At 41.7% G+C, this 16,487-nt stretch overlaps 2 protein-coding genes across 3 annotated transcripts; both read left to right on the top strand.

Moving 5' to 3' along the window:
* Window positions 1-2: 2 nt before the first annotated feature.
* Window positions 3-7,242, top strand: LOC146636690 (uncharacterized). The gene is made up of 12 exons (XM_085350995.1): window positions 3-246; window positions 2,967-3,113; window positions 3,493-3,618; window positions 3,806-3,862; window positions 4,080-4,106; window positions 4,223-4,243; window positions 4,486-4,572; window positions 4,665-4,700; window positions 5,417-5,515; window positions 5,640-5,664; window positions 5,757-5,836; window positions 6,520-7,242. The coding sequence occupies exons 1-12, from the start codon at window positions 186-188 to the stop codon at window positions 6,531-6,533; spliced, it is 780 nt and encodes a 259-aa protein (XP_085207121.1). The 5' UTR covers window positions 3-185; the 3' UTR covers window positions 6,534-7,242.
* A 4,174-nt stretch (window positions 7,243-11,416) lies between these two features.
* LOC146636691 (DNA damage-inducible transcript 4-like protein) lies at window positions 11,417-14,096 on the top strand. Of its 2 annotated transcripts, XM_085350996.1 has the most exons (3): window positions 11,417-11,516; window positions 11,737-11,884; window positions 12,372-14,096. In XM_085350996.1, exons 2-3 carry the CDS (start codon window positions 11,794-11,796, stop codon window positions 12,860-12,862), a joined length of 582 nt encoding a protein of 193 aa, XP_085207122.1. In that variant the 5' UTR covers window positions 11,417-11,516; window positions 11,737-11,793; the 3' UTR covers window positions 12,863-14,096. The 2 variants fall into 2 exon arrangements, with proteins under 2 accessions (XP_085207122.1, XP_085207123.1); XM_085350997.1 differs by having other exon boundaries at window positions 11,417-11,884.
* Window positions 14,097-16,487: the final 2,391 nt, after the last annotated feature.

The following is a 16,487-nucleotide window of genomic DNA, read 5'->3' on the forward strand; positions in this document are numbered from 1 at the left end:
GCCTTGTGTTAGTCTCTACATCCACCCAGTTTACGTCAGGAAGGGAAGCCAGTGTATTTCCTCCCCTTCTCTATCTAAAGGAAGTGCCAAAATAAGCATCAGCAGCGGAGCACCCAGGCTTGGACACCTTTCACACGGGCCACTCGAAGGGAGACGTTTAAGGAGTTCACAGCTGCAGAATCGCCATGAAGTCCGTCAGGGTTTTTGCTGTCCTGCTTCTAGCATCTGCCCATGTCTTCACACAAGGTAGGGCGATCATTCACAATGGCTACAGCTTGATCACATGCTGATAGAAGTCTTCAGCACTCTTTAATAGTTAGCAACAACCTTGTTTCTGTGATTTATAGTAAAACTAAACGTAGTAGGCTTTCTATCAAGATGACCGCCTCCATAGTTGTGTTCTGTTTTGGTTTGAGCACTGGTTAATGGTTCTTCCCTTTAACCCATGCGTTTCCCCCTTGGTGTGTGCAATGATAAAGATCACAGCGATGGTCAAAAGTCACTTACGTTACTTTAAGGACATCCACTCAGACTATTTTTGCTTATCCAAGGGAGATAAACTTGGAGCACATTTTTATGTGATTGTGTTTCTGTTACAGGAAAAATGATTCTATGTTTCTTTACCTTCTTTTAAATGTACAAAGATGCCTTTTGTCTGCCCTTTGCCTATGGTTAGATTAGTTTAGAATTATCTTTTTAGACTTTCTCAGCAAAGACATACTGTTTTGGGACATATTGTTTTAGATTGTTTTATCTCTCACAGCCTTCTCCCAGCTCTCTGCTGACGAGACTAGCGCCACATATGGAGTTGTTTATTTTATTTGTTTTGTATTTTCTTATCCTGTTCTCACTGTCTTTCCTATAAAAATTACCAAGCCACTGTGCATGGTGTGAGTTGTCCTTAGCAGCTCACCCGTGTACACGTTTGATAAAGAAAGTAACTTTGTCTCATTGTGTCTTTATTTCTCCTGGGTCTTTTACAGAGTTTTCCCCCAACAGTTTCTATGCCTCCAAATCTTAACGGAGACCTTCAAACTAACAAGTCTGACAATTTGTTTCTGATTTTTGCGAGTGAACAGATGTTAGATACAAGTCAGAACCTCTGGCATGAAAAGCACCAGAGTGCCACATGGCTACTGACTTGTTTTTTTTTTTTTCATTCTGCAGAAACAAAAGAACTTGAAAGCTTGTCTGTGCCGAGCAGATAGGTGATCTAACAGCAGATAGGCAGTGAGAACCAAACCGCCCCCTCTATCACAGAGACAGCAGATTATTGTCCTGAGCCTGACAGATCCCAGGTGACAGCCAATCTTCTTCCAAGGTTTAAGCGGTAAACAAGCTGGAGGAAACGCCCACGCCTGGGCCATTAGAATTATCTGTGTGAGATTTTGTTCCGCGACACATAAGGAAAAGTGTGGGCCTGGTAGGATCCGAAACTCTCTGATGCTGGCAAATCTTTAGCTTTTGATCTTTAAACTTGCTTGAAATACTTGAGGCTTGACTTGGATTTGTTTACATGATTAAAGGACTGAAAAGGCCACAATGCGTCGCAAACAATTTACACATACTTAACATTTAACTTTACCTCGATTTACTAGCAGGAACTTAAACAACTCTCTGAATGATCCAACATACCGAAGACTCGCTTCGTACTCTTCCTTTAACAACTCAATGACCTGACTTGAGACTTGCCTTAAATACTTTAGAGTTACGTCTGGCAGGGAGACTTGATTTTCCTTCCTGACCAGATTCATGAAAAACAGTCTGATCTTTGTGCGGTCAGAGCAGAAACGTCCTGTTAGCCATCAAGCAGCCGGACTGCAGTGAAATGCACTGAATGAAATCGTGATCGACAGCAGGAAGCTTAACACGGGTCGGGGAGCAACAATTGTATATGTCTGGGACAGGATGCAGCTTCACACTGCTGCGACACTTGGGGCAGAGGATATCCACCTCGACATGCCGTAATCTCCTTCTCTATCTAGACTTTTCACCCCCTGTCTGACATGTTTGACCCTCGGTCGTCTCAGAAGCTGGCCTTTAAAGTAGCGCCAAACAGCCACGACGCAGGATGGCGGTCAGAGCTTGTAAAGCAAGCCTGTGACTCAGTGAGCAAAACTGGGCATAAATATCTTTACAGTTTCAACCAAGGATACACAAGTAATAACTTACTGTAATAACAAAAAGGAAATATTAACCATTTCCTTTCTCAGTTGAGTATTTTTAAAAAGGTTTGTGCACATTGGAAAAGAACAGCAACATGTCACTTAAGTTTTGTGACTTGTAACGATGACAAGTGAATTCATTGTTGGCGGCACGGTGTTCAGCAGAGACAAAGAATACCATCGCTTCCGTCACTTCCTCGATCGGAAGTGACGGAAGCGACTTCAGATGGAGCCAAAGAATTCCATTCCCATGAGTAATTATGAGAAATGCAGGGTTACCAAAGCAACCACAACCCAAAATCTTCAATGGAGACCATACAGGTGGACAATATAAGCTGTAGCCACTGCTGCACCACCCGTTAGTCAGTAAAATCCTGCTGTGAAACCTCAAGCTGAGCATTTCTGCTGGAGCCATCTTTCTGTTTCATACCCTGACGTGGCGAGTGAGGGCCTGATCTGATGGTGAAACCAAAGACTGTACATAAAAGATAGACATACCTTCCAGCAGATGCAGAAATACCTTAAATCTGGATCGCAGAGAACAATCCAACCAAAGAAGGCACTCAGGGACGTTACAAGACAGACATGCAGACAAAGATTTTGAGTTTTTAGATGCAATGAGTTCAACAGTGAGCTGGTGTCGGTTGTAGATTTTCTCTGGATAGATAACAAAGTGTGTTAATCTCTCTTGTAACCTCTCCACAATCACATATATCTTTAAATAACCACCAAAAGACTTTTATGTGGATCTAATCAAATCATTTTCCTTAACTTCCTTCATGATTTCTTCATACCACACAGAAAATGAGTCAAACCAAACCTCAACCACAACAAAAGCACCAGGACCGGCAACAGTTCCAACAATAACAACAAAAACGACAACAGCAAAGGCAATAACAGCAGCACCTCCCTCTCCTCCTACAGATACGACCACATCTCCTCTGGATAGTGAGTGTTTCTTAAAGCCCTCTTCCAAATTTCTTTGCATTTCACTTTGCTTTATTGTCCTGTTTCATGGAATTTACATGCATCTCCTGAGCACGAAAACGGTTTCTCAAAGCTCACCTTAAAACCATTTTTAGGACACACCTGTAGATGTAGAAGCACGGTTTGTGACCTTAAACTGCATACTGGAGTACTTGTAAAGACATTTAAAATACGGTGGATTTAAAGGTAATAAATAATATACTGTAGTAAAGGGGGGAAAAAAGGGACAAGATGGTGTGCTTTTAAAAACAAGCTAGTTTGGGCTAAAGACTGCTTGTTTATTTTATCGTCAAGCTCCAACAGATTTTCCTACAAACCTTCATTACATTCTGTTTTCTAGGAGACACGCCTAAAGCCAATACTACGTTACCTACTACTACTACTGCTGCTGCTGCTGCTGCTACATCCACATCCGCCCAGAATGACTCTTTGACTACTGAACTAGTGAACAAGACAAGCATTGGAAGTAAGGCTCTGTATAATTTTATATGACATATGTGGTTTGTTGAAGGGTTTCTACATGTGCTTTAGTACAGAGACGATTTAAATGAACTTCATTTTGCATTCAGAAATAAAGTGTAACAATGTATATGGAAGGCAGTTTGACATAGATACTTTTAACATATTTCATGAGGTTTTTTCTTTTTTATCAGCCCCCACTGATGTCTCTCAGAGTGAGCATTCTGATGGCCAAAGCAGAGCAGGTCAAGGTAAGTGTGGCACGTGTGAGCTCCTCAGTGATAGGCATAGGTTTCTTCACTTGTTTTCTGAACAAGTTGTGATGTGTCATATCGTGTCGTGTTGTGTTATATGTAGTGCCGACGTAGGACAGTTTTTCCAATTTCATTGTACTACTGTACTATGTATGACTGTGCAATGACAATAAAGAGTTATCTTATCTTATCTTATCTTATCTTATCTTAACAGATGAGACCGATCCTGACCAGGACTTAGGTACACAATAAAATAAAATGTGATCATGCGATTTTTTTTAAAGCATTAAAAACACATCAAACAACTAAAACAGTTTGTTTTTCAAATGAAACAACGCTGCTCTTTACTGTCCACAGGTAACACTCCTCCTGCCCCAGGTACAGTACTGTTTGTATCGACATGATTGTTTGCCTCCCTCTCTTTCTTTTTCCTTCTGTGCTCTCTTCTCTTATTGATAACCATCCTTCAGCACGTCCTTGTTGAAAATGTTGAAATTAAAAGAAATCCCCAAACAGCTCCACACATTATAATTGAAACCAGAACCGTCTTTGAGTAAAAAAAAAAAAAATTTAGTTAATTTATGAAATATATAAATAAATAATGAATTTAAATGTGACAGGACAACAAAACACCACTGACTCTCAAAGCAGATCTTCAAGGACATCATCACCTCCCACTAAAGGAACCCCTCAGGAGAACAGTCCCGGTAAGTGATCCTGTGTACAGTGAGCTAAACGTGAGGTCATGAATGGACATCCCAACCGTGTTTAATCAAATCAAAATGTGTGTCGTTGAAAGGTTCTCAGGCGGGTCAAACAGAGGAGAAATCAGCAGGTAACAAAGCTAATCAGTCTGACTTTGCACACCAGCGATGCAGCAGCTGCAGCCTCTCACAGCTGAATCTGTACGGAGGACCAAAGCTGCCAATAAAAATATAGACACTAAATAAATGGTATATGATTAAACGCTAGCAACAAGTAAATGTAGATATTCATTCATTCATTTCATTTTCACTGAGTCATATTGAATGATCTTGATATGTAACTCTTCTGGTCCTCCATATGATTGACTTGTAATCTAGAGATGAAGATGAATGCATAGACTGTGAGTATCGTTTGTTAAATAAAAACCTTGAACTTGAAAGCACAAAAAGCTTCAGAGCAAAGAAAAAAAAGGAAAACAGAAAACTAGTGTCCTACTGGGGATTACGCTATCAGCAACACCGCAAGCAATTTGGGATTCCTGATTACATATATCTGATGTGTGGGCAAAAAAATCCACAGTAATTACTGAGATTCCCATTTGCCCAGCCCACTGACTCTGCCACCTCAGAGGGCTGAATCATTCCACTTTTAATGATTTGGGGGATAAAACTCTGCACTGCAATGCAGAGTCCATGTAGAAGGGCCGTTAAAGGTCGAAAGTCCAAACTGCGTGGTTCTGCAGCTGCTACATCACTGCTCTGCCCTTTGGTTAGACGCAAATGTGGAAGACGCACGTCACACCAGATGGATACTGATGGCCGTGTCCTTCGTGTTCCCCTCCCCCAGATAAAAAGCTGTGGTGGCTTGTGTTGCCCGCCATCCTGGCCGCAGCTGCTATCGCCATCGTCCTCAAATTCAAATCCAAGAAAGTCCACAACCCCACAGGTACATGCTCTGCCAGGACGCCCATGCACGAGTGCTTACACTGGGATTTATGATTTGAAAAATTATTTTAATTCAAACAAGCATGTGTGCTTATCATTGCCTTCTGTTGTCTTCTGCTGAACAGAAACCGTCGACACTGGAACTGAGAAGTGAGTTTGATATTAAAAGATCAGACAGATTATGCCATTTTCAGGGTGTGTGAAGAAAAGCCAAACATTTATCTCTTTAAAACCCTTCACAGCGCATCTTTCCAGAGAGCTGAGAACAGCAAGGATGGCGTCATGCTCCTCGGAGTTAAATCATCAGGAAGAGAAGAGAACGGTGAGCCGCCTTCCCTCTATTTCCTGCAGCGGGTTCCTCCCGACTTCCCTCTGTTTGCGCATTCTTCCATCACTTGGTGAAACTGTTTCTCCAGACACCGAATTTCAATTATCCCAGGGAAGTGCTGGGCTTTTAATATCCTCATTGTACTGTATGGGCTTCTGGGGCTTTAGCTAGGCAGCAGAAGGTGTTTCCTGTGATTTCGCGCCCCCCGCCCTCAAACAAGCAGCAGGGCTTGAAAGATAGGGACATCCTAACATAAACGCAGATTATTTTGGACGCGACCTATTGTGCACTGAGTAAATGTCAGCGTGGCCCCACATGCTACGGAGGCGTGCGTGCGTAAAGGCACGAGCACATCCACGGGCGCGCATGTCAAGCATAGTTTGCGCACACACCCTAAGTTACCCCTTCACCCCACCTACTATAAAACACAAGTTGGCCAACGAATGCAATGCCTTCCTTCCCAGTCAGGCCTGCATGCCTTTGGCAGGGAAATGGAATAACGCTTCAGGAATTCTGATGAGGAAAAAAAAGAAGGGTTTGTTTTGTTGCAGGCTGCTGGAGCGGAGCTTTAAAACAGCAAACGCAATAAGATGAAAATCACAATTTAACGGCCTTTTTGACTTTTCAGGTTGGAAAATCAGTTTTATGAATTGCTCCTGTTCTTTTGTGTGTTTCAGCTGAAGCCAGATAAGAAGAGTCACCATCGCCGCCCACACACTGATGGTCTGAGAAAGCTGTTTCGATCCTAGGTCTCCTTTTTTTGAGCTGTAATGAAATATTTTTTTTTTAAAAATTTTTTTAATAAAAGATACTTTCAAGTGTGATTCTGTATGCAGAGAGCAGTTTTATGAAGTAGGGCGTGTGACTGCGATGATAAATCTTAAAACAAATGAACTTGATCTCAAAAGTAAGGACTGCAAAGCTCATCTAAAGAAGCTGACACGCCACCTATTAAATGACAGTGGTGACTTATTATTTATGCAGCCTTTATTTGCACTCGGTGCAAACTACTGCCGCAAACATGTTTCCTGTGTAGTGACCCCAGATCCTTCACGTTAGTCTTATCATACGCTTTATAACTCTGTAATCATCCTTTCGTTACCTTCTTATCTGCCATTTACTTTTTACTTGCCTTGAGCCATTTTGCTAATTATGAAGGTTTGGGGTTTGTTTGATGTGCGCTAGATATTTGCTGTTAGGACGACTTGTTTGCGCGTGTAACAACATAGGAATTTGCTGCAACAGAGGGTCTGTTAAATGTTTTTGTGGGGTTTTCTTCTACAAATGTTGCACCAAAGCACACATAACTAAAGCAGATGCAAAAGGCTGTTTGGATTTATAGACACTGGAACTACTTTATGCTTTGTGGCTGGAATTTGTCATCATCAATTTCCTCAATAAATCACTAGAAAATGTCTTTTTTGTGCTGCCCTGTTTTTTAACATATACATATGCATCTTCTGATAGATCTGAAATAGCATATAGGAGATGTGCTAAATGGATAATTTAATCATTAAAATAAATTAAAAGTTCTAATTTATTGTATTTGATTGTGGTTCTTTGTGAGCGAGCTGTAGGACACCAATGGTGTGAGTTAAGTGATTCACCACTAGAGGGAGCCAACAGGTAACTACAGAATGAAAGAGCAAAGAAATGTTTTTGGCTGCTGTTTATTGCAGCCAGGTTCCAAAGAGGTTGTTGACAGTGGAGTGAGATATAAGCAACGATAGTCAAACACACCTCTCAGCTTCTTCTTCATATTTCCACGCAGTGCGTAACAAATAAGTTCAAGAGCCTCCCTCCCAGATGGTGTTTTGAGTATATAACATCAAACATAAAATCTCTCATGACCTTCATTTTGCTCTGATTCACACACTGCCCTGTTAGGTCTGACCGTGGCCTTCGTAAAATGAGACCGGGTGACAGCTTGGACTGTGGGCACGTTTCCATCAAAGACACGGCGAGCAGGTTGGCAGAAGACCCTCCACACACAAATAAAATGCGCTAACAGCTGTGGCCGGGGCTGTGACATTCAGGGCATCGTGGGGAGCTTTCTTCGCGCTCTCCTGCTCAGTGTGTTTGTCACCCCTTTTCGACCCCTTCTCCTCTCTTGACTCTAAATAATCAATATGTATCTTTGCCTGTTATTTTCTCCCACATGTTTTTGTTCCTGTTGTTACAAACCTGAATCCTTCTGTCTTTTTACATTTTAAGGCACAAGCCTTCTTAACTAAAAGTGCATGCTTTGCAGAATAGAAATGAGCATAGCGGGCCTTCTTTAACTGCCATTTGAAACATTCACATTAACGTTGAGTCATTTTATTTTAAAAGCACATTTAATAACAGCAGCACTCGACCCAAAGCGCTTTACAGTCGATGCATTTAGAGGGGAAAGTAAAACTGTGCATCTGAGGAAGTAACTGGCAAGGATTACAAAAACAGATGAATAAACTATCAACGCATCAAAGCTGTAAAAGTGTTTAAGAAAAGGTCGAGTTTACATTTACATCAGCTGTGGGACACGATCTGAGCTGAAGTAGGAGATTCATCCAAATCTGGAGGCAGACAGCTTTAAATCTGAGAAATGAATAAAGAAGTCTGACAGGAGCAGTTGTGATAATGACCTAAGTGACCTGGGGCAGAGAATAGTGCGAGCAGATCAGAAATGTAAACCACTAAAGCCTTTAAAAAGCTAGGAAGGGAGCGATGTGCTTTCTTTTCTTAGCAGCTGTTAAAAACCAAGCTGCTGGATTTCAGATCGTTTGAAGCCGTGAAATAGTTGAATGGGTGTCAGCCCCGGACACAGCGCTTCACAGATGACCAGCCAACAAGTTACAAAACCATGGACTGGGGATAAAAGTTGACTTTTTTAATATTGCTGAGATGTAAGCGATGCCTTTCAGAACATTTTTCATTTGTTAACTAAAACTGTTCAAGCTGCCTGTGAAAACAGAGATTTTGAGCTCACTGTGCAACACATAAAAGCCTTTTATGTTTGAATTTATAAAGTGATAAATTAAAGCCTTCGTGACCCACAGACTCTAAAGAATAGGTTTAACTTTTTTCTGTGTGTGTGTAAGTCCTTTTTTAAATGTACAACCAGCAAAACGCAGCTACACACCAATATGAACCCCGGCACATGCAACCTGCTTTCTCCTGAAATGCAACTCAGCAAAAAGCTTCTTGTTATTCAGTTTCCTAGCGGGGGCAACGAGGGGCACGTTTTACTGGATGGAGGCGAGTCCCAGATCGGCATACCACGTGTCCTCAAGGGGATAAGAGAAGGCTCATCTGAACCAGAATGGATTAGTAACCCGAGACCCGACACGTTTCATCTTTTGCTTCATTCAGGGAAACAGGAGTTGGGGAAAAATTATCAAGCGGATTCGGATTTGACTTGACTTACTGACAGGAGGTTAAGGTCGAACGCAGCAGTGCCTCACATTGGGGGCCTGCTCTCAGCTGTTTCAGTGGAGCAGATGTTTGACGCACAAAGCAAAACGAGCAGAAGTGGATGTGATCTTGTGCAGAAGTGCAAACGCACTGCACCTCCTGAGCTCAATTTCCGAGTGCTTAAGAAATGCTTGTGTTGTAGACACTGCACGAATCAGTTTGCTGCCCAGGCTACTGCAGCTAACTCCCACTGCTGCAAATTACAACAACGCCTGCAAGATAAGAACCAGAGCTTTGCAGGACAGGTCTCGGGCACAGTGTCTGGAATAAATCACACACAGTGTTCTCTTCATGGCAGATTTTCAATATGTCATGCAGCTGACACTCGAGATGATAGTCTTTAGAATATAGAAGTGTCTAGATTATTTTAAACTTTACTCGATGACCTGGATAAATATCTTTTCAAAGGAATCTCTTCTTGCTTGTAAATTTTAATTGCAGGGTGTAAAATGTTGATTGCTGGCTTTGAAACGATTAGATACAGAGTTTTATGTGCTGGACTGTGCCCTAATACTGATGATGTTAAGAGGCGCTGCATAAGAGCTGGGAAATTATTTTACTTCTACTTGTAATCTACCTAAAGTACAAGTACTCCTTATTCAGAGCCCCTGATCCACTTCTACCCCTTAGACAGCTACTAACGACCTTGCATATTTTTCATAAATGTCAGTCCAAACCTCATTACCACCGCCTCCATAATGACAGCTCTTTCTGTCCTTGCTGTGTTTTTGACACATGTGAACTTTACCAAAGTCCTTGCTTACCTAACACTTGTCAGTATATTTCTGCATCTACAAAAGCAGCAACATTAAAGAATGTGACTTTTTTTCCAGGGCATATCTAGTTCCCCCCATGTGACCGGTGGAAAACGCTTGGTCTCTCCGTCTCTCCCTCGCCCACTGGATTCCATTACCCTTTAGCCAGCAGAGCTGCTGGGGGTAAGAGGGTCAGATCCAGTTACTGGGAGAAAAACTCTGTTGAGACTGTGAGTGGTGAGAGATAAACCGCTGATGAACTGAACAACTGTGCTCGCCGCGTTGCCTGTCAAATGTATACACACAATACAGTAAGACAAGACATTTTTGGCTCAGCGGCTCTATAGTCAAAGGGCTTCCTCCTGCCTCACAATCCTGAAATTCACATTTTGATCTGGTTTAAAAGAATATCTGGGGAAATGTTTGCACACTTTACTCATAACTGTACTTTTGGGAAGTGAAACCCACTCAGACTTCGTCTACTGATCTTCTGTGTTAGGATGAATGTCTTTCATACGGCAGTGTGTCCTTTTGATGAGGACATTGTGCACTCTGTGTTTGGGGTGAGGTTCACAAAAATTGGATTTGAGATGAAAAAGGGATTTATTTTCAGCTTTTGCCTCAAATTTTCTAGATAGTACCGTTGTGTCAATACAGCTAATAAAATTATGAATAAAGTTACTTAAAAAAAAATCTGTTTTTAAAGGGCCCACATGAGAATCTGGGACTGTTGTGGAGGGCCACCAGAATAAGTTCACAAAGAGATAAACTTGATACTGAACAGTAATGAGTTCAGCTTATTGGTGCAGTCCCAGTCTATCAAGTGACACATTGGGAATATTAATTAACCACCCCTTCTTTAAAGTGTGTAGTTTAACTTTTATTTTTTTCATGTGTTTACGTTTTCTTTATTCGTTTACCTTATTGATTACAAAAATATTTTGCGTTTTCTGATCAAACAGCAATATGAAAACTCACGTGGCTTGATTACAGGCTTAAACATAGCTCGAGGTCTCTCTATAATAATAATGAAACAGTCATAGATAGCTTATTAACATTTGCTGGTGACCCATAATCTACCAAACAGGTGGCTGAAGCGTTGAGTGCATATTAAAACACGTTTCGGGCGAAGTTAACGCTTTAAAATGAATACAAAAACGTTACGGCGTGTTATCTTGCCCACGTAGCAACACAAGAAATCACCCCCAAGTATTGGTCAATGAATTAATTTAAATGCTATTTCGCAGCCAATCGGAAAGGAGCTGTGTCCCGCGTCCAGCGCCTGATTGGTCAAGCCCTCTGGTCAGCTGAGTAGACGAGGGTATAAATAACCCTCAGAAGTTTCACCCCGTTGCAGTAAGTCTGACTGTCAGTGTGTGTGTGTTTCTATATCAATGTGTGTGTGCGCGAATTTATTCATGAGGAACCGTCTAAATTAAGTTATTTTGTATTAAATAATATTTAAGGTGAGTCGTTTAATGCTGCGAATGAGTGTCTTTTAAGCTAGCAGTTAAGAATTGAGGGGTTTAAGTTTTTATTTGTTTAGGTTTTTTTACGGCTTTTTGTCTTTTAGGTGCTACATTTTGAAAGTTTTAGCATCCTGAGGTAGCTACCTCAGTTAGTCATTTGTTTAAATATAGCTCAAACCATCCGCTTGGACTGACACAATGACGCTACTATTTTCAGGCAGCTTTTCTAAAACTACGGGGAAACGGCCGACTCCAGGAGAAACAGGCTATCACCATGGTTGCTACGAGCACGTTAAAGCCCAAAAGCAGCGAGTGTGTTTCAGAATTGGCGGATAGAAGATATGACCACGGTTGCATTGATGCAGGTGAGCTTACTAGTGTTTTCTTTTTGTTTGTGTAGCTAACCTGCTAGATGCTGGATACTTCTAGTTGTGCGCTTGTTTATCCCTGTGTGGTGCATGGCTGCAGCAGTGGGGAGGAGGAGGGGGCGGGTACAGATGAAGTCATCCCTTCAGTTTGTTTGCGAAACAGCAGCCCACGATTGAAGGCAAGTCTGAGGCTGTCTTTCTCTGCACATTGCTACAAGATTGTGCTGCAGAAACATGATATTTTGTGGGTGTGCAGCTCAGACTCTTGAGATGGTATTTCGTTTTTAAGGGACTGTTGACACATTCACACAAGGCAGCTGAAAAGCATACAAACACAGACCCATTCCTTTAGTCATTGGTGGAGTTGAAATCTTGTGATTTGTCCCAGTTGACCTAATAAAATACCTTTCAATTTTACTGCAGCTGATATGATTAAGTCAGGATTATCTGACCTTTAAATGTTTATCTTGCCTTGTTTTCCCAGGACTGGACGTCTGGTTAGACTGCTTAGATGAGACCCAGAGGACTGCAGATGCCACTGAGGACAGAACCTGTCAGCAGCTGGCAAAGATGTTTGAAAACTGCCTTTCGCGGGCTAAGAAGACAACGCTACACTGCTCCTCTGTGCTGGTACCAGAGAAGCTAACGCGGAGAATAGCGCGTGAAGTCCTGCGGCTGGCATCTTGCGAGCCCTGCGGTCTGCGCGGCTCTGTTCTCTACGTCCACCTGGAGTTGGACAAGGGATGCAAGCAGCTCGAACGCATCGTGTACGATGCCACCGTGGTGCCTACATTTGAGCTGACTCTTGTTTTTAAGCAGGATGGCACCGCCTGGCCCAGCCTGCGGGACTTTCTTTTTATGGGAACCTGCTTTGCGCCGACCTTTAGGCACGCACTTAAACTGAGTCCAGGTTTCCGTCTCGTTAAGAAAAAACTGTACTCCTCCTCGGCAGGTACCGTGATTGAGGAGTGCTGAACTTTTGTAGGGATTGGGGATTTGGATATTGGGTTTCCTGTTGGGAAATGCACTTCTGCCCAAATGTAAATGACACTCCAGTGGTGTCACGTTTTCTACAGTGTTTTTGTACAGCGCAGTGTTAACTATTAGCCAGTCAGCTTTGGATGTAAAGCCAGAAGCTTGTGCATCAGAAAGCCTGATTGTTCTCATTCAAGTCTTTTTCTTTTTTTTTTTTCTTTTTTTTTTTTAAATCAGCAAAATTGTAATGTTCTGGGTGTTTGTGTGTTTTCTAACATGAGTTGCTCAAACACCATTTGAAGTTGTACTTTTTTTGCAGATGAATGTAAACCGATCCCAAAGTGTGAGAGGGACATACTGTCGGGTACACTTTTCTTAAAGACACTAGACACTTTCTTGAGGCATCTGTGTGTTTCCAGATACGTTGAACGCTCAGCCACAGCGAGCACACAGAGGGCTGAATAAGAGTCTGACATTTAGTCTTTTGGGGGCCATATTCTGGTTGTGTGATGCTGTATTTAGGGCTGTGATTGTTTTTAAGACTATATGTCTTGCGTAGATGCTGCTGTCATGGTGTGGGACTTCCCACACTATAGGGGAATATGTGGATGCCTTAAATCTCATGCACATTTTTTTTTTCACACAGCTTTGTCACAGCTGCGTCTCTTTCCAAATGTTTTATTGCATTTTTATTTTTTTACCCCCCCTCCTCCGCCTGATGCACCTTTTCAATGCAGAGACTTTATAAATTATTAAAGGATGGTTCGCCCAAGTGATGTGTATTTGTTTTAACAATTAACTTGTTAAAAAAAAAAAGTCCCAAATCCCCCTCCCCCTTTTTATTTTTTTAACTTTCCATTGTTTTTCAAATTTGATGTTGAAACAAACTGAGTTGTCTGTTTGGACAATAAAATCACTTTAATGTTCATTTTTGATTCCACGTGTGCTCTTTTCTCCATTCTTATATTGCCATGGATATCCTGTCATGGCAAAGCCTGCAAAACGGGGATAATTCACCTTTTAGACACAGCAACAGGCATTACAAGATCTTGACAAGAATGTGGCACTTACTTGATCCTTAAAAGCTTAAAAATGTAATTTGTTCTGCAGGCTTCCACACGCCACTCTCCTGACTGCTCATAAAGCTCACTGGCTGCCGCTGTGTGTACCTGCAGTGTTTGTGTGACATTTCTCTCATTGTCTTGAATGGTTGGGATTTTAATAAACTTGTGAGATGAGCAAAAGATTATGAGACTCGTGTGGTGCATGACAAGATTCCTCCCAGTTTTGCTTTAATAATGAATTACTGTCATAATTGTTTACAACTTTTTACATTAGTGTAAAAGTTAGTTATGGCAACACGCCGGTCATGCTCAAGTGGCGAAACAGGCCGCAGGGGTTACAGCAGGTTAACGGCAGAGTCACATGATGTTGTGCAAGATGCGCTGCATACAGTCCTTGTGCAGGACAATGAAGCTCTGATCGTCTGGTTGGCGTCACACGTAACGACCTCTGATCCCGTTGCTTTGCTGTGCTAATGTGGGTCAGCGGCGCAGATCTGAACTGCGAAGCCCATAAACACAAAAGATCCACAAAGAATATGTGCTATACAATTCATCGCTATGTCTAATATTTCTATAGATACACTATCAGTCACAGGTTTGGACACACTTTGTCATTTAATTGTTCTTCTTTATTTTATTTTTTTACTTTATTTTTTATGTAGCAAAGAAAATAACTAAATATGTTCATGATGTCTTCAGTGGGAATCTACAATGTAAATAGTCATGAAAATAAAGGTGTCCAAATTTTAGATTGATAGTGTACCACACTTGATTATTCATGGCCGGAAAAAACAAGTTAAATTGAAGCCCAAGTTACAGTCTAATTTCCTCCTGTCCCCATTGTTATATAGATTTACTTTAGGCCTTCTCATTCCACCTACTACATCTTACAAGGATCTTTGTCAATAAGTCCCTTGCAACATTAGCATTTTCCCCTGATTTATGGTCCTTGTCCATTAAAAAGGCAGAGTTGGCAAATCCTCCTACTGAGGGAGGCTTTGCCATAATATCTTGCCTCATGGAAAAGTACTGAGGCCCTTGTCGTGCTGCTGCAACCAAAAAAGAAAAAAAGGAAAATCTTAGCGCACTGTACTGGCTCGGCAACTCGTTTGCTGAAGCTAGTAAATCTGCTTGTGGTGCTCGATATCCTCGGTGTCAACGTGATTCATCTCACCCCTGAGTTACATTGACGGTTGTGAAAGGGGTCTTTTACCGCCACAGCTGTGGAGTCGATCACCCCGATCAGACGGATGCATACTGCTTACCCTGCACAAACAGCCTACAGATGTTTATCGGCTTTTGATGCCTCTCCATCTCCACGGGCTTATCCGAGTTACTGGATAGGCCTATTTGTTCCTGACTCCTGAGAGATGAGCTGGGCTTGATTCCATGTTTCCTCCTGACCCGTAGAGCAAGGTCTTTCTGGGAAGATGGAAATCTGATGAACTTACTAAAAGGAGAATGCATGCCACTCTGGGACCCGGGGTTATCTTGTAATGCAGATATGTTTATCTGATTGTTTGTTTATGTTCTAAGTAAACAAAAACTTTTCCCTATTGCCTCATCATCTTTTGGGTATGTCAGTTCACAAGCAGACATAGCATAAACATAGAAAAAAACCCAACCAAACAAAAAAACAGGAGGCCCTTCTTACATTGGTCAGTATCCCCATTTGGAATTAGGTAATAAGTGATTCTGGATCAGCTGCCCTGTGATGCCGCGATCTTTATCTCACACCAGGAAACAATAAAATTCTTGAAAGTTAGACGATAAAACTTAATTTGAAAAAAACGTCACTTTATGTTCAGCTTTGTTTGCACAAAAGAGAAAAAATGAGCCCTCCATCCGAAGAAAGAAGAAGAAGGCGTTAGGTGGTTGAGTGTTCAAGCTCATGTTTACGAGTTTCATCACATGATGTTTGGGTATCAAAATACATATCTTTAAAACACTTGACTCTTGCTGCCATTGGAGCAGGCAGCATGTGATGTTCAAGAGGGAGATGTTAAATCTGCTTTGGCCTGCAAAGTTTCAGTGGCTGTAGGATGTGCTGTGCCGAGCTTAATTTAGCCTTAAAAGTAAGAAGATAGTACAGTGACCGTGGAAAAACACCAACGTTTGCAGCGCTTTCTTTTTGGATTAAAAGTAGACATTTCTTACCAGCGCTGTGTGGCATGAGATATGTTTATTTAGTACGAGTCCCGCCTAGCGTAATATCCTAATCATCTTTTTCTGATGTATCCGAGGGGGCTTCAATTTTAAGAAACTTACAATCCATGACACAGTATCAAATGTAGGATGACGTGAAGACTCCAGCGACAGTTTCCCTAATACTTAAACTGTCTTCACGTCATCAGATCTTTGTCTTCTCCATGCACCTTGTGCCATAAAAATTTATTGGACATGTAATGTAGATCTAAATGTAGAAAATGCCTGGTGAGAAAAGTAATTTTAACTTTTAAGGACAGTATGTATGGTAGGACCGATTTGATGGGTTGCATTAAAATGAATGCATTTCTGTTTTGGGTTATTTTATGCTCACTTTTCCTCCATTGCCATGAGTC

The sequence above is a fragment of the Diplotaxodon limnothrissa genome, linkage group LG3 (genome assembly GCF_057381915.1).
Source record: "Diplotaxodon limnothrissa isolate DT_005_m linkage group LG3, D_limnothrissa_male_GT1.1, whole genome shotgun sequence".
Lineage (NCBI taxonomy): Eukaryota > Metazoa > Chordata > Actinopteri > Cichliformes > Cichlidae > Diplotaxodon > Diplotaxodon limnothrissa.

Coding starts and splice junctions, on each gene's coding strand:
- LOC146636690 (XM_085350995.1), top strand. CDS start 186: ATGAAGTCCGTCAGGGTTTTTGCTGTCCTGCTTCTAGCATCTGCCCAT. Junction 3,863..4,079: donor CCAAAGCAGAGCAGGTCAAG/GTAAGTGTGGCA, acceptor TTATCTTAACAG/ATGAGACCGATCCTGACCAG. Junction 4,244..4,485: donor TAACACTCCTCCTGCCCCAG/GTACAGTACTGT, acceptor TAAATGTGACAG/GACAACAAAACACCACTGAC.
- LOC146636691 (XM_085350997.1), top strand. CDS start 11,794: ATGGTTGCTACGAGCACGTTAAAGCCCAAAAGCAGCGAGTGTGTTTCA. Junction 11,885..12,371: donor CCACGGTTGCATTGATGCAG/GTGAGCTTACTA, acceptor TTGTTTTCCCAG/GACTGGACGTCTGGTTAGAC.